The sequence below is a fragment of the Antechinus flavipes genome, chromosome 4 (assembly GCF_016432865.1).
Source record: "Antechinus flavipes isolate AdamAnt ecotype Samford, QLD, Australia chromosome 4, AdamAnt_v2, whole genome shotgun sequence".
Taxonomy (NCBI): domain Eukaryota; kingdom Metazoa; phylum Chordata; class Mammalia; order Dasyuromorphia; family Dasyuridae; genus Antechinus; species Antechinus flavipes.
The window spans coordinates 145,272,530-145,294,750 of NC_067401.1; the positions used below are offsets into that span (position 1 = coordinate 145,272,530).

At 35.1% G+C, this 22,221-nt stretch overlaps 1 protein-coding gene across 1 annotated transcript in view; it reads left to right on the forward strand.

Moving 5' to 3' along the window:
• The window catches only part of TANC2 (tetratricopeptide repeat, ankyrin repeat and coiled-coil containing 2), a 522,665-nt gene that overhangs the window by 351,015 nt on the left and 149,429 nt on the right, over positions 1 to 22,221 (forward strand). Inside the window, exon 8 of the mRNA XM_051994951.1 lies at positions 637 to 900. Within this exon, the coding sequence (XP_051850911.1) occupies positions 637 to 900 (264 nt within the window). The remainder of the gene's footprint in view (positions 1 to 636; positions 901 to 22,221) is intronic.

The following is a 22,221-nucleotide window of genomic DNA, read 5'->3' on the forward strand; positions in this document are numbered from 1 at the left end:
TTTTTTCTTTCTTTTAACCCCTGTACATGACACATAATAAACATTTGTTAAATGCTTATTAGCTTGACTTACAGTACTTAGTAACTATAGTTAGTATAGTCACATACTTATCATGAATATGAGATGGTTTAACTTTGTTCTTGGTGATCTGAAATTAGGCTTAAAACAAGTATCAATAGTATTTTCTTTTTTTTTTTCTTTTTTAAATAACTTTTTATTGACAGAACCCATGCCAGGGTAATTTTTTACAGCATTATCCCTTGCACTCACTTCTGTTCTGATTTTTCCCCTTCTTCTCTCTACCCCCTCCCCCAGATGGCAAGCAGTCCTATGCATGTTAAATAGGTTACAGTATATCCTAGATACAATATATGTGTGCAGAACCAAACAGTTTCTTGTTGCACAGGGAGAATTGGATTCAGAAGGTATAAATAACCCGGGAAGAAAAACAAAAATGCAAGCAGTTTACATTCATTTCCCAGTGTTCTTTCTTTGGGTGTAGCTGCTTCTATCCATCCTTGATCATTAATAGTACTTTCAAGACATCCTCACAAGTCATGATTTTTAAAAAATTTATTAAAAGGCCCTTTACTTGATTTTTATCTTAGTCATTTTCTCCTGTTTGTTTTCTTCCAGCTACTTTGACAAGCTATTCTGAAAATGTGGAACGGACAAAGTATGGTGGGGAAAGCAGTAAAGAACTAGGATCTGGAGGAAACCTGAAACCTTGGCAGTCTCAAAAATCCAGCATGGATTCTTGTTTATACCGAGTAGATGAAAACATGACAGCTTCTACCTATAGTCTTAATAAAATTCCAGAAAGGAATCTGGAAACAGTTCTGTCCCAATCAGTACAATCTATTCCACTTTACCTGATGCCACGGCCAAATTCAGTAGCAGGTAAGTTTGTTTATTTGTTTTAAATCTGGTTTCTGTTGTATAGATTCATTAAAAATAAACTATACTATCATTATATATATTTTTATATCCATTTTGGGAGTTCAGATGTATGTGCACATATGTGTATATTTGTATGCACATAAGTACATTTGTGTATATATTTTGCATCTCTTTTAAAAAGCATCATCTTCCTAAGATGACCTACCTTTAACTACAAAAACAGTGAAAACAATTATCAGAAACAATACTTGTCCAGGTCCAAATCTGAAGATCAGGTTATAAAATGTTTTAAATGCCAAAAAAGATTTTATATTTTATTGTAGAGGTGGTAAAAAGCCACTAGAATTTATCAAATAAGAGGATGCCATGGTCAGTCCTGTGTTTTGGGAACACGTTTTAACACCTCTGGAAGATGAACTGGATTGGGAAAGACTTGGTATGGAGAGAATGACCAAAAGTGTATTGAAATAGTTCAGGCATGAGGTGATGAGGAACTGTATCAGGGTGGTGACAATATCAGAAGAGAAAAGGGACATGAGGGAGAGATGTTATAAAGTTAAAATGAACAAGACTTGACAAGACTTAGAAGATCAGAGAAAATGAAGAGAAACATACATTTCAAGACTGGATGACTGAGAGGACGGTGGTACCTTCAAGAGTAATAGGGAAATTCAGAATAAAGGAGCTTTTGACAAACTGAGTTAGTGTTTACAGGACATGCGGTTTAGTCTAGCTGGCAGTTTGAGATGCAAGATTGAGGGCAGGAAAGTAGATTTGAGAAACATCAACATAGAGATGATAAAGGAATCCATGAGAGCTCATAAAATCAAGTAAAATGATATATAGAAAGAAGAGAACAGCAATCAAGATAGAGCCCTAAGGATGATTCCCCCTTTAGCAGGAGTGATTTGGATGAAGATCCAGCAAAGAAAACTGAGAAGGATCATTAAGTCAGGTAGAAAGAGAACCCAGAAACAAGTAATGCCATGAAAACTTAGAAGAAAAAAAAACAAGGAAAAGAAGGGGATAGTGTGCAAGCTGCAGAGAGATTAAGATAAAGATTTTTTAAAAGCCTTTCAATATGACAAGTCAGAAATCATTGCTAACTTTGAAGAGAATAGTTTCAGTCTAATGATCAAATAAGAAACTAGATTGCGAGAATTAATGGGAAAAGAAAATAGTGTATACAGCTTTCTCAAGATGTAGCCACAAAAAGGAGAAGAGATAATAGGATAATAGCTAACAAGTAGGGAAAGATCAAATGATAGGAAAGAAGCTTGTAGATAGAGAGTGAATAAAAATATATGAGAGAGTGGGGATGCAGATAGAAGGGTTTGCCTTTGAAAGGAGGGCCACCTCTTCATGTGAGATGGGCTAAAGGAAAAGAAAGGAAGAATGAAGTGGAAAGAACTTGGCCCTGGAGTTTTAAGTTTGTCTTATGGTTCTTCCAGTTATTGAATTTGGTCATTTAACCTCTGTGTACCTCAGTTTCCTCATCTGTAAAATGAGAATAATATAGCACCTGTTGTTGTGAAGATTGAATGGGATTAAGTATAAAACACTGGTCACATTATTTGGCAAAAGTAAGTGCTATGTAAATGTTAGTTATTGTGATGATGACAATGATGATGACATAGGACAAATAACTTTCCCTCTTTGGACCTAAGTTTTTTTACTTGTAAAATTAATATATTGGACTCATCAAGTTATTTCTAAGGCCTTTTCCAACTCTTGAATCTCTTTTTCATAAAACTGTGATTTAAACCTGAAGGAGCATATACTTAGGACTTTTTTTTAGAGGAGATTCAGAAATGTATTTGAAGCAGCTATTTGGAGGTAGAGATAGTTGAGGGAGAGATCTTTTTAGCAAGATTTGCTTTACCAAAAATTATTGCTCACTGCTGAGGAAAACATCCAACTTACTGCTCTAGCATCCCAGAATCCTGAGATTTTCAGCATGTTTTTGCCATCTAATTAGGGAGAAATCAAAAGGTGCCTCCATGTCTAAGTGGAACATAAATGCTACTGCCAATCCTTGTTATGGAATAATGGTAGAGAAAATTAAATGGTTAGTATCATTATCCTTTAGCACACAAACAAATTTGCTATCAGCAATGATGCCAGGAATATTTGGGCATGCTGACATATTTAAAATACACAATGGAACAGTAGATTATACAATCATAGTCAGGTTTTTCTCCTATGTTCATCAGGGAAATGCCTGAGTAGGTTTATCTCACTGATTGAGGATATAAAGTGCGGAGGGAAACACTCTTTTACTCTTGTCAGTACTTTTTATTTCCAAAGGCTAATTGTGAATGATATACAGATGGCTTAGTAATGCTACTCTTCTATTTCTTTAACTTTCCTAACCTTTCCAAATCATCACTTTCTGTTATGACCTCATGAAGACCAATCATCCTTTGTCCTCATTCCTAAGGTTGGGAACAAGTACTCAGTAAATTCAGTTATTGCAGAGTAACTACCCACTTTAAGAAGGATTTATTGTTATATGGAGACAAGCTCTTTCTTTAGTATCTCTAAAGACCCAGGAATAGTAGCAAATTAGTGGAAATCAATTCAATAAGCAATTACTGAGCAAGTATTTTTCACCAGGCTAGTGCTAAATACTCAGGATACAAAGACAAAAATAAAGTAATTCCTATCCTTAAAGAATTGGAGTGAAATAGCATGTACACGTAATGATATGTAAATTCTGTACAAAGTAAATGCAAAGCAACTTTGATGAGATCAAGCCTCTTGTACAAAGTAGGCTTTGAATTGTGCTTTAAAGAAAAATAGGATTTGGGGTAAGAAAAGGAGAACAAGAAGAGAGAACATTCCAGGCATGGACTCTGAAAATGTTATAAATCCATAGTATCCTTTTGGAATACGGGCATATAGATCTCTCCTGACAACTAATTTGGGCATGATTGGTATCAGCCTGAATCTTAAAGATGGATTAATTTTCTTTCTATCTAACCTGTTATGAAAGTAAAAGAAAACTCAGATCATGCGATTTTAGACAACAATAAGCATTCTGTAGAAGAAAGCCGGCTTTATACAAGGATTGAATAGTCAGTCTAGTTGTAGGATCGGAGACTTAGAGCTAAAAAGAAATTTAAAGGTAAAATAGTCCAAACCCTTCACTTTTAGGTGAGGAAACTAAGACCCAGAAGTATCAAACAAATTTCCTAAAGTCAGTTAGGTAGCAAATAGAAGATCTGCATTTCAAATCTTAATCTTCTAACGTTGATCCAGCATTCTTTCCGTTGACTGTGCTGGATCTCATTGAGGATATCATGTGCATCAGTTCTTATGAGCCAGTTACTAGTATGAAAACACATCTTAGACTCACCAGTCTTTTTAGTCTCCCCCTTTTCTTTTCATTATATTTTCCCTACACCCCTGTCCAACTCCTTCTCTGATTCCCACATAGTCAAAGACTCCACTTCAGCTATTTGGCTGATGCTCCTTCTTTTCTGTACAACCTTCAGGTTACTGAATTTGATATATTTGGTATATATGGTAAACAGTTACCACTAGAGTGTCTTTCCATTGCCCTTCAGGTCACCTGTAATTTTTATTCTTCTGTAATTGTGCTGTTCAATGATTCATAGCCTAGCCTATTACCAAGAGAATATTGAAATTAAAAATATGGACCTTGGTTGTATGAACAGCTTGACTTCCCTGAAAGTATTGCATAATTTTTCAGACATGGCACAAGCAATTCTGTACTCCTTTAAATCTTGGCCAAACTCTCTATTTCCATTGTATATCCAAAATATAATAGAGTGACTTCCCATCTAATTTCATGTGATGATATAATCTGGACAACATATATTCTTTATCCACTTGTTTTTTGTTGTTTTTGTTTTGGTTGCTAGGTTGATTTTTTTGAATGCCTCTAAATCTCATTGAGAAGCTCCTATGTAGTATTGATGTAGTCAGCATCATGTCATTTGCAAATACTTGGAACTTCATTATCTGTAGAGAATCTCTTTTCGATTTAGCATTTGTGCAAGATGTCTACTGTGGCACAGGTCACTGCCTTTGGATGAGCATGTCTCTCTGTTTTATACCTCATTTAAGTAGCTATCAGAGGTGACCATAAAAAGAAACTTTACCTCTACTCTTAAGCAATTTTTTTTTTTTACTTTTGAGTTTTTTTTTTTTTGCCAAAATGCATATTCAAAAATCATTGACTAAAAGTATTTAGGATATTATGGGATTATTATTTTAACAGAAAAGTATACTTGAAACATGATTTCATAGAAAACTAAAGCTGCCAGATCATTGGACAATTTAACCAATTAACAATGATCTTCCTTTAAAAATTGAACACAAATAGTGCATTATGTCATTTCATAAAATAAAACTTCATTGAACTTAACTTTGCAAAGGGAATAATTTTCAATGCATCCCAAAGTCTCTAGATGGATCATAATAAGACAACTCTAAAACACTTGAACTGTTCAATTCAGCTGTTCACTCTCTTTAATAAAGCTCCCTTCCACTTGTTTCACAATGAATTCTTAAGTTCCAGTGCTTTTATTCTTCCTTTTTTCCTTTTCATTATATTTTCCCTGTATCAGTGTGCATCTCCTTCTCTGATTCCCACTTAACCAAAGATTTGTATTCTATTTCTGCTACTTGGCTGATTCTTCTTCCTTTCTATTCCATCTTCAGGTAAGTGAATTTGATATATTAGTCAACAGTTGCTAGCATAAAAAATGAGCTGGAGATTCAAGCTTGACTTTTCTCTTCTATGAGATCAGAAAGCATTATAGTAAGAGAGAGTGGTCCAGGGACATATTGCAGAAGTAGGCCGAAATGCCAACTTTGCCATCCAGACCCACACATTTGGAAGTTAGTCTGTAGGATCATTGTTGTTCATCCTTTGTTCTTGAAGAAGACCTTGACTTTAGGGATTCTATGACATGCAAGTGAATTGGATTTAAGTAAGGGAGGGCTGTGCAAAGTCACCTGCCTCACTTTCTCTTCCAGAGCCATCTGGATCCAATTCAGGCTTTTTCTCCTTTGCCCTATCACTTATTTGAACCCTTAAATCATCCCAAGTATATTCACAGCTCCAAGTCTACTTTAGAAGTGAAAGATTTATAATTGGAGATTGCTCTGGAGTAAGCCTGACCTCCTGAATTCTCTTTGCTTCCATCTTATACATTCAGAGTTAAACCAACAACTGAACCAACCTCAGGTTAAAGGAGGTAGGAGAACATGATAACTTCTTGGCAGGTAAAGAAATTTGTAGACTCACGCTGATCCTCATAGAACCACAATCACTAATAACTCATATGGTAACCTTGTAGGCAAAAATTATGCTCCTCTGTTCTCACCACAGTCTTTCTCTTTAAAATAATCTGGTTTGCCTAGCAAATAGCAAATTGCTTCTCTACTTCCACCATGTAGGTCACTCAGTTCAGGTGTAGTAAAAATGGGAATTATTTTTACGCTAGTGTGACCCACAGAGGACAGTGATCCTGGCTTTTATTATTAATATAAAATGGTGATCTTTATCTCACAATTAACTGAAAGAAAAAGAGAATATGTAAGATCTCTTTATATTTATTTGTTGCTTACCCCCCCCCCCAAAGTAAAGTTTTCTTTCATACCTCCTTTATCAATTCTTATCTCATTCAGCATAGAGACTTTCCTAATTCACCCTTCCTCAACGATTTTCCATTCCTACCATCCCCATCCCCAACCAAGAACTTTGCCTTATAATTACCTGAAAAAAATTTTGAGGTCATTTACCAAGAATTTCCATTTCTCCCTTCTTCATTTCTCATGTCTCAGATGTCTTCTTCTCCATCCTCTTTCATCCCTATCTCACACGAAAAGGTAGTACTTCTTTTATTATTTTTTTTCTGGTTATACATATATACTAATCTTTCACATTTCTTATGAATCATGTTGGCAGAGAAAAATCAGAACAAAAGGGGAAAAACCACAGGAGAGAAAAAAAAAAAGAACAGAAAAAGAAATGAACCAAGCATGTGTTTATTTTCATTCAATCTCTATAATTCTTTTTCTGGATGCAGATGGCATTTTCTATCCAAAGTTTATTGGGATTGCCTTGGATCACTGAAATATAGAGAAGAACAAAGTCTTTTATAATTAATCATTGCACAGTCTTGCTGTATGTACAACAAGTATGTACAGTGTATTCCTGATTTTGCTTGTTTTGCTCAGCATCAGTTCATGTCAATCTTTCCAGGCCTTTCTAAAATCTGCTTGTTCATCATTTTTTAATAGAACAATAATATTCCATTTACCTTCATATACCACAACTTATTCAGCCACTCTCCAATTGATGGGCATCTACTTCTTTTCCATTTCTCTCTATGATAGCACTTCTTGCCAAAGACAAGATCCCATTCCATCATATTTTCTCCAAGAAATTACCCATAGTTGCAAAAGAAATAGAAAGAATCAGCTGGATTGCTTTGAGGAAATTTCAGATCTCCTTTCCTAACCCCAAGCTTCTCATGAAATTTATTGATATTTATCAAAATGGCAGGAAAACAGGAAATTCTATTGTCTCCAAAAACAAAAATAGTACAAAGTAATGTTGGGTATGATAAAGTTGTAATATATAACTGCAAAAAAAAAAAAAAAAAGAAAAGAAAAGAAAAGAAAAGAAAAAAGAAATTCCAAAAAAGAATAGAAGAAAAAGACCTCATCAAGTAATTTTATGATAAAAAGATAATGACAAGAATTCATGACAAGAATGAAATAGCAAACAGACAACCAGAATATTCTAATTGGTAAATGTCACAAAAATGAAAACATGAAAGACTTCTAGCACCATGGGTGGACTCCTTGGAGAACTTTGGGGAGGGCATGGCATATAATTGTCAAACACATATGTATTGAAATCTGTATTACTGGAACAAATTCAAATCAATGAAATCAGAGTTCTGTTTTAATTATGATGATGAAAATTTACATGTAAATATCATTGTCAGGCTGGCAAAGTACTTTACATAAATTACTTCATTTGATCCTCACAATACCCCTCTGAAGCAGTTGCTATTATTTTCTTATTTTTATAAATGAAGAAAACTGAAGTGCAGAGGATTGTGATTTGCCCCAAGTTGTCTAACTGCTAAGTGGCAGACACAGAATTTAAATCCAGATCATAGGACCCAGTAGTCCAGTATTCTTTCTGTTTACTCCATACTATCTCAATTTTCTGCAGATATTAAAATCTACAGAGCTCTGTAGTTTTGGGAAACTACAAACTGTATTTACCATTATTGAGTAATATTTCCATGTTTAGACTTGTCAGGCCTTTCACTCAATCAGAAATACAGTGTGGTTTCTTTTAAAAATGAAAATCTTAAGGAACTTTCTCTGTAAATTCTTACTGTGAAGCTAAATCTATTTGACTGAATAACTAGATTGTAAATCCCATGTATGAAGAGAAATTGTTTCACACTTTTATGCAAGACCAGTTGTGGAAACAATCCTGTACTATATTTTATATTGGCTCTTGAGGAACCTATGATGACTCTGCACAGAGAATGAAAAATGAATAAGTAATTCTGGGGTACAGTTGGGTAAGACAATAAACTGATTAGCTAGAAATTAAAAGAAAGGAATAGAAGTTAAGGTTTGTTCTTCAGTTGTCATACCTCACAATATTAGCTTTGTATATGTGCATTTAGTTAAGACCATCTGCATGGTGTGGTGTAGACACAATGTATCTAGTAGATCAAGCATTTGTGAGATTGAGATTCTTTAGTTAGAGAAATTGTATCGTGACCGTGGAGACATCTCTTAATATTTTTGTGCTATTTTCTTTTGACTACTTTCTAAAAAGATTATACAGTGTCCTGTGTTACTTGAGCAGTTGCTGTTTATAAAGATCCATTGTCTTACCCCCATCAAGATGCCAACTTGATGGCTTGTAAGGAGTTGCATAGAATGCAATTATTATCAAATTAGGTTCTTTCCTCACTACTCTTCATTCTCACCATGCTCATGGCTTTCCAAAAACTGTACAAGATTAATGATAGACCAGCAATTCTCTAGAAGTTTAATGATTCTCTCTCTTTCCCTTCCCTTCATTATCCTGGATTTGGTAAGGTAACAAAAAAATTTACAGTTCTCTAAACTAATATTCCCTGTTTTTTCACTCTAAAACCTTCCTTTTGTGGGTGTACCATAGGCTCATGGAACAGAGAAAAAATGCTGCCCTTCTTCCCTTTCCCTCCACCCAGTTAAGCTGACTGGAGATATGCTGGTGGAGGAAAGGTAGACTTTCGAAATACATAATCAAGACTGTGTGTATAGCTGAGAATATGGAGCAAATGAGGGCTTTCCTTTCTTTCCCCAATTCTGGCTCCTGCCAGCCCATTTGTGCTGAATTCCAGAAGCAAGGACAAAGGCCACATATTTATAGTAGGAAGAAACCAGGTGAGAGCAAAGATAATATTATCTTCATATTCTGTGGTCTGGGTCAGGTGCACTTTGATAGACTATATCAGAGATCTGAGAAACAGCCTTACTCATAAATTTTTCTGTCCCTTAGTTTATAAGCAAGTTCTGTACAGTTCTTATCTTCCACATTACCAATTACTGTATTGTGAAACATTCTGTGAAAGAGAAACCTACCCCCTGGCTCCACTGTGTACAGATCTCAAGCTAGCTGAGGTCCAGAATTGAACTGTGTGAACACTAGTGAGAACACTAATGAGAAAATTAATACAGATTACAACTAAACAAACAACTAAAGCTAAGAACAGAGAAATTCAGAAATGGGCAGGCAGTTGGGAACTGTCTGGATCCTAGTAACAATAATATTACTTGTAACCATAACCAAAGCAACATTAGAATAGAAAGCAGCTTCCGTGTTTGTTCTTTGCTTCATAGGAAATTTTGGGGTAAAAATCACTGCTCTACCGTTTGTGTGTGTGTGTGCATAATTTGTTTTTCCTCACCTGCAACCAGCCTTCCTATGACTAATTTAGTGACTGAGGTTAAGAGAAAATGTCCCCCAATGGGATAGAGAATTTATCTTCTCTTTAAATGTATTTCTTACACTCAACTTATTGTCCAGATTTAATTCCTCATCCTACATATAATTCTTTTAACTGTGTGCCTGGTCAAATCACTTAAGCATTTGTCCTCAGTTTCCTCATCCATAAACTGAAGATATTTATGAAATGGTCTCTTCTAACTCGGTTTCCAGGAATTTGAGTCTTGGCTTATGGCTTAATGACCAAACACAAAGAAATGTGAGAATAAAAGTGACTTTTTTTTTTCCAATTCAGTTCTGATTTCCCTTCTTCTTTCATCCAGTAAGCATTTAAGGATCTGCTGTGTTCCAGACACCATACTAGGCAATAGGAATAGAAAAATAGAACATCCTGCATTCAAAGAGCTTACATTCTAATAGGGGAAAGTAGTGAGTACACTAAGGAAATACAAAATAATTTCACTGGAAATGAGAGGATAAGAATAAGTTTTGTGTAGCAAATAGGTTCTACAAAGCATAAATAAGGAGGAAGTATAGTTAGGTGAGGGAAATAGTTTGGCAGGATCTCAGAGTATGTGGAGAATGATGTGCAACAGCTTTGGAAAGGAAGGCTGTAGTCAGATTTTATCACGCCACTATTCAGAAAACTCCAGACATTTCTTATCACTCCCAGGATGAAATACGAAATCCTCTGTTTGACTTTCAAAACCCTTCAAGACCTGCTTTTCTCAACCTCCCAGTCTTCCTATACCTTATAACTACCCTCTCAAATATTTTGTGACACAAAGCACTGGTCTCCTTGTAGTTGTTCCTAGAACCAGACACTCCTGTCTTCTGCCTTTGGTATTTTTATTATTTGCCTCCCAGCCTGTAACCCTCTTCCTCATCTCTGCCTCATGGCATTCCTGGTTTCCTTTAAGAACTAATTAAAATCCTACCTTCAGCATGAAGCTTTTCCCTGATCTCCCTTAATTTTAATTACATCCCTTTGTTGATTATTTTCAATCTGTCATATACAGAGCTTGTTTGTACGTAGTTTGAATGTTGTTTTCCTGTTTAGGTTCCCTGAAAGCAAGCCTTTCTTTGTATCCCCAATATTTAGCATAGTGCCTGACATGTCATAAGAACCTAATAATATTTGAGGGGCTTTAAATACCAAATAGAACTGTTTATGAGCAAAACTTCTTTGAATATTGACTTTGTTGAACATTCTATTACTTTAAAAATTTGTTATTTGACTACTTCTTTATGCTGCATTCTTTCTATAATTAATGATAGTGGTGCTCATCAAGAATATTGCTAGGATCTCTGCCATGTGCCGGTTTTGGTTTGTTGTTTGTTTGTTTGTTTATTTTAAGATTAATATCAGGTAAACTATTATTAGTGCTTTCAGAAAAACAGTATACAAAACAAATAACCAGAATGACTAGAAATATCAAATGTTGGTTAAAGTACTAAACTGGAATTACGGAAATCTGAATTTTAGTTCAGACTCTCTCCACTTTACTACTCTTATTTTATTTTAGTATGTGGCTATAGAGAGATTATCTATGTTCTAACTTTTAAGCTTGATGAATTTATGATTGATTATGTATAAACAAGCATTTCTCAGACCTTGAGGTTCCATGAAGGAAAAAAAAACCAGTAATGGCAAACAAGTATCATCTCCTTTTAAACTGTCTCCATGCTGCCATCACTGAAGAACTCTCCCCTGAGGTTCACTCTATCTACTCAGTTCAGATAGTTTTGATAGATACTTGCCTTCTGGGCTTTCTCCCTCTTTCGGGAAATTTAATAATCACAGTTTTCCTCAAACTCTACCCTTATATTAAAGGATTTAAATATGTGTATCATACAACTTTTGTTTTTTGTCTTACCAATTTCCTTACCACCCATCACAGGCATTTTTATTCTACATGATCATAACATAACCCATCACACAAAACAATCATCTCCATGACCCAGAAGCCCAAAAATTCTCTTTCTCAGCATAAATTCCTATCTTTCTATACCTCCTTCTGTTTCACTCCTTTCAAAACTAATTATTTCACTTCACTGTGATGTCAGGTCTCTTTGTTGTTAAGTTATTTCAGTCATGACTGACTCTTCATGACTTCATTTGGAGTTTTCTTGCCAAAGATCCTGTAATAGTTTGCCATTTCCATCTTCAGCCCATTTTACATATTGGGAAAATGAGGCAGACGGGATTAAATACCTTGATCATACAGACAGTTTGTCTGAGGCAAAATTTGTGTTTCTGATTCCAGACCTGCCACTCTGGGTACTGAGGTGCCACCTACCTGCCCTCTTCCCCTAGTCCTCTCAATCAACCGACACCTCTCTCTCTCAGTCTCATTGTCTTTTTCTCATAACCTTAAAAGGAACTAATTCCACTAACTACTATCTTCCATCCTAGAATTCCTTGCTACCTTTTTCTTTCTACACTAACTCCTCAAACTCCAACTCTGTGATTCCTACCTGTACCTTTCTCATTATTTAACATTAAAAAAAAAAAAAAAAAGAGTAACCTGGCAAACTGAATCTGCTACAGATGATTATTATTTAATGTAAAATGGACTCTCATTTCTGATGACAATGCTATCATTCTTCCCCAATTCAATCCTTTAAGCAGCATTTGTTAAGTACCTCCAGCCTGCCAAATGCAATGCTTAGCTCTGCTGATATAAAAAGAGACCAAAAAATATTCCCTGCCCTCTACAAACTTACAAGCTATAGGAGAAGACAAATGTACAAACAGATATAATCCAAGCAAGTTATAGAGGGGTAAATAGGAGATAAATAACAAAGGGAAGGCTTTGAAATTTGGAGGGGTTAAGGAGAGCTTCCTACAGAAGGTAAGATTTTAGTTAGGACATAGAGGAAATTGAGGAAATGAGTAGGGGAAGTAGAGGAGGAAGAGCAAAGAAATGGAGTGTCTTGTTCATGAAACCCACCTATTAATGGATCAGTATATGTATTGAGGGATAAGCCTTAAGAACACAGCAAAGGTAAGAGGGGGCTAGGTTATGAAGAGCTTTGAAAGGCAAATAGAGCATTTTGTATTTGATCTTGGAGGCAAGAGGGAACCACTAGAATTTGAGTAGGAGGTTACATGATTGGATCCTTACTTGAAGAAATCACTTTATGTGGCTGAGTGGAGAATAGATTATATTGGGGGAAAGAGCCTCTTTTCTCCTCTAAATCACCATTCTTCTCAGCAAGACAGCATTTACTGGGATTAAAAAGAGACATTGTCTCTAATGTCCTCTTTGTGCTGTTCCTTACTTCAAAACCCTTCTACAATCCTTCATTCTCTCTTCCACTCTATTCTTTTAAAGAAATGTCCCTTCTCCTTTGCAAATATTATCAACCTTTGCATATCGCTACTCTCAGGACTTTTCTTTGTGGATTCTTTCCTTCTTGTCTTTCCCTGTGTCCTGATCTCATCCCTTTTAGTTCCTTCCTTGTCACCTACAAACATCCCTAGGTTTCCCCTATATTTAAAATTTTTTTACTTGATTTTACAATCCTCTCAAGTTATTTTATAGCTTTTTCCTTTAACACCTAAATTTCTAAACAGGAATATCTATATTCAGTTGCCTGGATTATTTACTTAATTATTTCTGATTATCTATTTTCTAGTTTATTACATTGCTCCACTTTTTTTATTTTTAACTGGTATCCAATAATTTTGATGATTAATAATTTAGTACAGATTGAAGCCTTAACATACTCTTGTTTCTTCATTTCTATTTTTTCATTTTTCCCTTGATATTTTAGGTATTTTTCCCTCTACGTAATTTTGTTTAACTAGTTCTGTTTTCATTAGTATATCACTAAATCTATCAATTTAGTTTGATAGTTTTGTCAGCTTTATGTTAAGATGGCCCAGCCATAAGTCAAAATATTCCTTCAGTTATTTAAGTTCTGGATTTTTAAGAGAGAGTTTTTAACTGAATCATTACAAAAATTGAGTATGTTTGGATAAATTAACTCCCAGTTGTTTTATGCAATATGTTATTTTGAATGAGATTTCCCCTTTGACTATTGCCTCCTGAATTTTATTACTGATGTATAGATATAAATATATTATTGATTTTGTGGGCTCATTTTGTAATTTGCTACTTTACTATTGGTATTGTCTCTGTCTTTTTTGATACTTCATTAGGATTTTGTAAGTACACTATGATTTCATCAGCCAGCTAATTTGTTCGGAAAATTTTAGCCTCTGTCATTTAGCTTTTTTGGAACAGTTTCCATAAATATATGTATATGTAATGAGGGCCTGGAATACTTGGCCTCTTAAATCTATCTTTTATCTGTCCATGATTGCAAGCCAGTCACTGCCAGCCTTTCTTGACTTCCAACTTTTCAAATAATGACCCATACTTAAGAAATGTTAGGATCATTCCTTTATCTCAAATCAACTATGATAATAAGTTAGATAAAAAGTAAGAAATTGTAAAAAAACAAAAACAAAAAAACACAGATAAGGTTTACATTTAACATCTGATCTCCTGGTAAAGAGAAAAAAAAAGTGGGAGGTTTGTCAAATCCTTTGTCTTAAGTCCCTAGGAACCAGTTATGTAAATATTAGTCTACTTTATTCACATCCCTTCTCCAATTCCCTTAGTAGATCTGCCACCTCTCCTCTGTCCCAGTCTCTAGACTCAAATTCCTAAGTAAAAAATGCCCCTAGAAGATGTTCTCATTCCAAAATGAAATTTGTGCTCAGCAAATTTCCCCTGTCTTGGAATTCCAGTGCAAATATCCTTGTACTAGCAAGCCCCAATAAGTCCCAGTCCAACCTTCAGAACTTCATCCCCCCACATGCAATTTCTTATCAGGAAATATATTATAGTTTACACTGAAATTAATAATTTGATCTCATCAATTGACAAGGGGAGCTTGAAACTGAAGGGGGACCCCAAAACTCTCTCTCTGAAACTCCATGAAGGAGAAATTCTCTTTGAATTCTGGCCTCTGTAAAAGACCCCGCCCAGAGAAACGGGATAAACAGCTTCATTCTGTTATTCTGAGAGGGGTACCACCCCCATTGATAACACTGACTACTGATTAAGCTCCCTATTGAGGTGAAGATTAGCCCAGAGATCCTCATTCAATTTCAGGATTCTCTATTTTGATTCCAACTCAATGCACCCAGTCCCTATCAAGAGCAACCCCCAGTTTCTAGTCATAAAATAAGCCAACTTGGGGCTCAGTCCTTGCAAAGGACCTAACATGCTATGCTATGCCAAGCAATTTCTCTCTCCTTGGCATAGCAGCAGCCCTCTGCCCACTGAAATGATATTCTCTTTCAGCATTACCCTCTCTTTATCTCTCTCACCTATTTCCCTAACAAGACTTTATACCTCTTTGTCAAGATTTCTCTGCTAGAAACTTTACTTCTCTGTCAGGACCTTGCCACCAAAGAATTCAGTCTTTCTATTCATGCTTAGCAAAGGCTGACTTCCCAATGCCGATAATAAACTTCTTTTACCAATCTAGCTTTTTGGGTTCGTAAATTCCTTTATGAAGGACCTCTGTGCCACCAGAAGGGTTTCCCACAACTCCCTATCCTGCACCGAATCCTAGGGGAATGAAAGGGACCCTCCGCTGAACCGCATCATTTGGGACACAACCCTGAACCTCTTTATCTAACTCCTTGACCTCCAGGAACCCTAAACCTCTGGTTCCCTGAGCCCCAAACCTGCCACTAACCTCATCACAATGAGATAGATAATGGACTTTTCCCATTTTATGAAAAAGGAAACTGAGTTATCACATATCAGTAAATTGGATTTTTTAAAACTATATAGGGATATATGTGTTCCATTGTATATTATCTGAGTAATGAAGAAGTTAAGATGATGGTATTGAATTTATTTTAAAATCAAATTGTAGAAATAATTTCCAGGAACATAAATGTATTATGCTTGCATGCGAGTGAGCACATGCACACACACATGCATGCACACACACACACAGAGTCTTAACATCTGTCTTAACATCTATCTTAACATCTTAATATTAACCTAAAGTTCTATTTCTTTTCCCTAGTGAAAAAGATGGACATTGAAGTATGGAGGAAAAAATCAAACTATTCATTTCTTCTGACATCCAAAGCAAGATTTACCTTCTTAACCAATATGCAATGTTGTATCTGTCTATTTCAGCTATTGGTTAGCTTTCTATATTCTTCATTGAGAGACCCATGATGTTTGCCTACTTGCCCTATTAAATTGTTATAACAAGGCTAATTATGATTCACCAAAAGACTGGTTCAAAAAATAAACTGGAACAATTTGTCTTATGAAAAGATTATTGTAATTAGCCCAAGGCATAGAATTTTATCTTTGAGCTAAAGATGATTTCTGGTCAGTTTTTAATTAAACAGGACACTAACAGAATTCTTAACAGAGCTAGTTTGGTCAGAGACCAGTTTGCTTCATACTGTTTTTGTCTCTGTAGTCAGGGAAAACAAGCCACAATCAAAGTAGTTCAGTTTAATAATATGTATTCCCCAAAAAAATTTAAGTTAGGGAAAAATATGTATATACATATAAATATAAATGTGTATAAATGTTTGACAGTTATAGCTTTGTAGTTTAAATTAAACTTTATCTACTTTTTTTAATGTCCATTTTTGCATCTTAGCTTCATATAGCTTTATTGCTCTTTGAATTCAAATTATAACTTCCAGAGTAGTTCATTTCAAATGCACATTTCCTTGATGAGGAGGTATAAGTGAAGATTACAAATTGGAATTAGAGTAAAATATGAAAGAGCAATATTGGGCTTCTGAAATTTTTCTCATATCCTCTTTTCATATCCTCTAAAAACGTCCCCATCAGGTACTTTATTATGGAGTATGAAAGACCCTATATTCAAAAATACTATCAATCAGCCACTCAATAAGAATATACTAAGCATCTCCTATGTGCCATGTACTGTGCTAGGCAGTACCAGTATACCAGCAAAGAAGGAAACAAACTCTGCACTTAAGGAGCCTGCATTCTTTCAGAGGAAACATCATAGATATATATAACTCTATACAGAATATAATGCAGAAAACAAAATAAAATGTAAAACCAAGGAAGATTAAATACAAAATATTTAAATAGAAGTTCCTAGGACTCTGGGGGTGAGAAAAGGATGTAGAAGGTGATAATTGAACTACATGTTGAAGGAAAAGAGAGATGTTTTTGAAATAGAGATGAACAGGGTATACCTTTTAGATCTGAGGAACAATCAGGGCAAAAAAATCTGGAGATGGGAGGTGCAAAGCTATTTGTGAGAAGGCCTTCCCAATTAAGATGTTATTGTAATAACCCAGATAAGATGTAGTGAAAATCTGAACTGAAGTGATGACTATGTATATATAGAAAAAGGAGTATTATTCAAGAAGTCTGGAAGGACACATGGTAAAATTTTGCAACTGATTGGCTATATGGGAGAATAAGAATTTGAGGACAACACCAAGGTTATAACACCAGGAAACTTGAAGATTGGTGGTACCTTTAGCAGAAATATAAAAGGTAGGGAATGGGGGAAAGGTGGGTTTGAAAGAAAGATAATGAATTCCATTTTGGTTACATTTCATTTATATCTAGGCTATCTAGTTTGAAATGTCCAGTAAGAAATTAGGAATTCAAAACTGAAGTTCAAAGAAAAGACTGGGACTATAAATACATAGATAAATGAATGATCTCTATTGAGGTGATAATTAAACCTAGGGAAGTGAATGTTACCAAGAGTAAAATTGTTGAGTGCATATTATGTGCTAGGCACAATATCTAGTATTTTATAATTATTATTTCATTTAGTCCTCTCAGCCAGACCTATAGGATAGTTGCTATTATAATTCCCATTTTGCAGATTAAAAAAATGAAGACAGACAGAAGTTGAATGACTTGCAGAGAGTCACACAGCTAAAATGTGCCTGAACCTGGTTTGCATTCAACCCTTTTTGATTCCAAACCCAGTGCTCTATCCGCTGTGTCACCTAACCATCTCTACCTGATAACCCCCAAAGTATCCAGAGATAGATTTCAGGGTGTCCATGAAATTAGATGAGGAAAAAAAAATATTTTCACTGATCTTTAAACTGCATTAGGGATGCAAATATTGAGAATAAAGAATAAAGTCCCTCTGAAGGGACTTACTTTGTATCAGGAACATATAATCTATCAAATAAACAGAAAGCTTGAAAAGAGCAGGTTTGAAATAATTTGAAATGAATGAGGGAAGAATTTTCTCTGGGCAATGAGAACATAGTTCTACTTTGCCTCTACAGCCCTGCCTATTTCAGCTGCACAGAAAAAGAATCCCCAGCCACGCCAAGTACCCCCTAGTGTCCTTTCCCTCCTCAACCACTTTTCTACTGACATTTGTATTATTTCCTCCAATTAGACTATAGATTCCTTGAAATTAGGGGCTGTCTTTCTTTTTATTAATTGTACTTTTTTTTAAAAAAATCAATTATTAAAAGTGCTTAGCACAGTGTCTGGCACATAGTAGGTACTTAATAAATGTTTGTTTATTGGATTGGAATAGAATAAGGGCCTAGTTAAAGTTAGATAAAATAAATTTGTCATGTTCTCAGTACTTTTATAACTTACTCCATATCTGAAGACATCACAATTTTTAAGGTTCAGTTTTGTCAAGAGATGAAGGAGATAGAATGGGGAGTTGAAGGGTCTGAGAGTAAAAAATGATTTGGTGAGTTTTGGTTAAGTTTAGTTTTGGAAGGGAAATTAAGTCAAAGTGCAGTAATGATCTGAGAAAGTACTAAAGTGGGGAGCAATTGGAAGTCACAGTGAGAATAGAGAATAGACTTAGAAGGAGTGAAGCTTAGGGAGCGATGGAATAATAGGAGGTTATGGTCAAAGAAAAGTCAGAATTTTTTTTTTTTTATCATGGGATAATTGTAGATAATGTTGACATTCTGTATGTGGTCATCTCTGTGTGGCTAAAGTTGAGTGAGAGAGTATATTATGCCAGTTAGTGCTTCCAGCATGTTACAAATTCTGACTAGTTATATTGTTTTTGTTCACTCATTTCAATCCTATATGACTCTTCACGACCCCATTTGAGGCTTTCTTGACAAAGATACTACAGTGATTTGCCATTTCTCTCTCCAGCTCATTTTACAGATAAGGAAACTGAGGCAAACCAGGATTAAGTAACTTGCCCAGAGTCTCACAAATAGTAAGTCTGTGAGGTCAGATTTGAACTCAGATCTTCCTAATCCTAGTTCCAGCACTCCATCCACTGTGCCATCCACCTGTCTATTTGTATCATGCTGGAAAGCTTTAGAGCACACCTCTGGCAACAATGTGTCATAGGAACTGTCCTAGCTATCTGATCATGAAATCTTTTGGCTTCAAGAAGTATGAAAATCAGGAGAGTGGGGGGGGGGGGTTGTAAGTCTGTTGCTGTGAAGGGAATACTCGCATCACTGTAATCCTGGATCTTTTGAAGTATTATTGAGGAGGAAGCACGAATTGCAGGCAAAAATGACAAGTGCTAGCCAAAATGGGTCATGTGTCTAGTTTTCATTTCAGTTCAACTCAACAGTTACTAAGTTTTTATTTTGTATAAAACACACTAGCCTAACCATCAGTCACATAAAGATAAAAAACAAATCCCTGTACCCAAATGACTGACTTCTGCTGGGTAGGGGGGAAATAAAAGACACAAACATAAGGAAATACACGATCATTTGAAGATGGAGAGAATGCCAGCAACCTATGAGGTTCATGTAAGAAGTGGCACTTGAACTGAAAGTCAAATGAAGATAAGGGTTCTAGGACAGAAGAATTTGAAAGCTAGAAGACAGGAGAATGGAAAGCCATTTTGGCGAGATCATAAAGTACATTAAAGGGAGCATAATAATTGTCTAAAATTTCTAGGCAGGTTTAAATCAGCTGTCCTGAACTGTTTTTTATTTGTTTTAGCAGATCTGTGATATCATCAGTATAGGATGGTCTTGATAAAGAATATCCCCTTTCAATGTGTATCAGCACTTCTTTGCAATGAGTAGTTTTAGAAAGTTCTTCTATCTGTGTGTGTGTGTGTGTGTGTGTGTGTGTGTGTGTACAGACAGACAGACACTTGGGGCGGGGAAAGGAAGGAAATGAGAATAGAAGAGGAAAAGAAATCACACATACAAAAAATACTCATAATTACATGGAATAAGAATATGACTGTAACCAAAGAGTAGAAATCCAAAGGCAAGATTTCATGAACCAAGCTTGGCACAGATGTACACGACAGTAGTTTAGTATTCCTGGAGTAAGCTTGAATATTTCAGTATCATTTTATTTTTCCACAGATACAAAAATGAAAAGTTTTTATCACATTCATGAATGTATAGCTGTTTTCTCCTAAAATGTTTGTGCATATTATTAAAGTCTGCAGTGCCAGAAAGAGTACTTTCTGGATTTGTAGTAGTAGCAAGGCAGATGTTTCCAGAAAATGGACTGTCTATGGTCATCCTCAGTGGCTTCAAATGAGATTGGCAAAGACTCAATAGGGTGGAGAACAGGAAATGTTTGCTATGCTGCAGCTGTTGTCAGCACTTTGTATGAGAATGAATTGTCTATCAGGGAAGCACACTAAACAACAGAATTCATTTAAAACTGTCTACCTGAAAATGTTTGGAGCTGCACATTTTCCATAAGAAACAGAAGCTTAATAATCAGGTAATTGTAAAATGGGAATAAGGAGGGATGTAAGTGAATCTGACCAGAAAATGATCTGAGGGTAATTAGAGAAATTAAAATAGGTGCGCTTTTTTTTTTGCCAAAAACAAACAAATAAACAAAATAATTATATGTATCAAGAGGATATAGAAAGTATGACATGGTATAGTGGAAAGTGCACTGAATTAGGCTAAAAAGACTTAGGTTTTAGACTCTGGTACCAGCTTTTTCTGGAGTTTGGAATACCCTCCCTGAACCTTAGTTTCCTCATATAAAAAATTGGAAATATTGGTATTTGTGCTCCCTGCCTCACAAGGTTGTTATGAAGAGGAAGAGGGGGGGAAAACAAAACAAACCTTTGTAAACCTTAAAGTGCTATGTAAATATGAACTGTTATTATTATTATAGCAGGAGACATTACTCCAATTACATACATACTCACTGCTTAAATCAACCAGAATAGCAACATCTGTTGGTTAATCTAGTTAAATTAGTGCAAGTGATATAAGGAAGAGATTATTTTAAGTATGAGCATCCTTTTCTCCAGAGTACTTATTCCCACATATACATACATTTGACTTAAATCTTGTTGTCCACACTCAATATAAGTAATCATTTCTGGGTGATTATCCCCATATTTTATATATTACATGGCTGTCTTTGCTTATGAATTAATATCTACGTACTTATGGTGTGAAAATAAGTTTCTTAATTGGAAAAAAAAAGGTCATCACTGACTATGAAAAATAGCCATTCTTAGACATCCTGCTCTTATACTTCATTGTCTCAGGACACTGATTTTTAATGTCAGATATTTTTATGGGGTTTCTTCTTCTAGGCTTGTTTTTTTTAAATATATAAATACCTGGTGTTTTTTAAAATATCCTTTTCGATAATTTTTGTGCTCTCAATTTTGATGACTTGTCTGACCATATTATCCTCAGAATTGTTGTTTATCTCAATTACCTAAATGACAATTATAACAACACAAGCAATTTTTGTCTTCAATTCCTAATGTACTTAAAGTTTCAGATTTAAGGCACCTGCCAAACCTGGTGGCTTTTTGCACTTTGGAGGATTTGAAAGTTTAGGATGCCAAATAAAACATTTTAAGTATTTATTCATTGATCATTTTGCTTTTTTTGGCTTTGTGAGAAGAAGAGTTAGGAATGATTCTACCTACATCTTCAAAAATCTTTTTGCCAACCATGAAAAAGCCATTTAAATGTATTAAAGTTTAGTGCATAAAATTTTTTTTATCAAAATAGAGACTTTCAACTTTGAAAACTGATTTGTGTTATCATACCATTAAATTTTGAAATGTAATCAGGTCATATGACTGAATTTTGTATCATTAAAATACTCTACTTACTAAAGGATCATACTACATGTACTCTAAAGCTTATGAAACTTAAAAACTAGCTGGATAGCAAATAATACTGTGTACCTTAAATTTATGTTCAGCTTTAGAGGCTGATGTGAATCAGGAAGGAGTAGTAAGTTCTATCATCTGGGAACTGGAGTTTTCCTATAACCACTATTGCTGTTCTGGTTTGTTTCTTTATAGAAAATTTACACAGTTATCCATATTTTACACTGCCTGCGGGTATA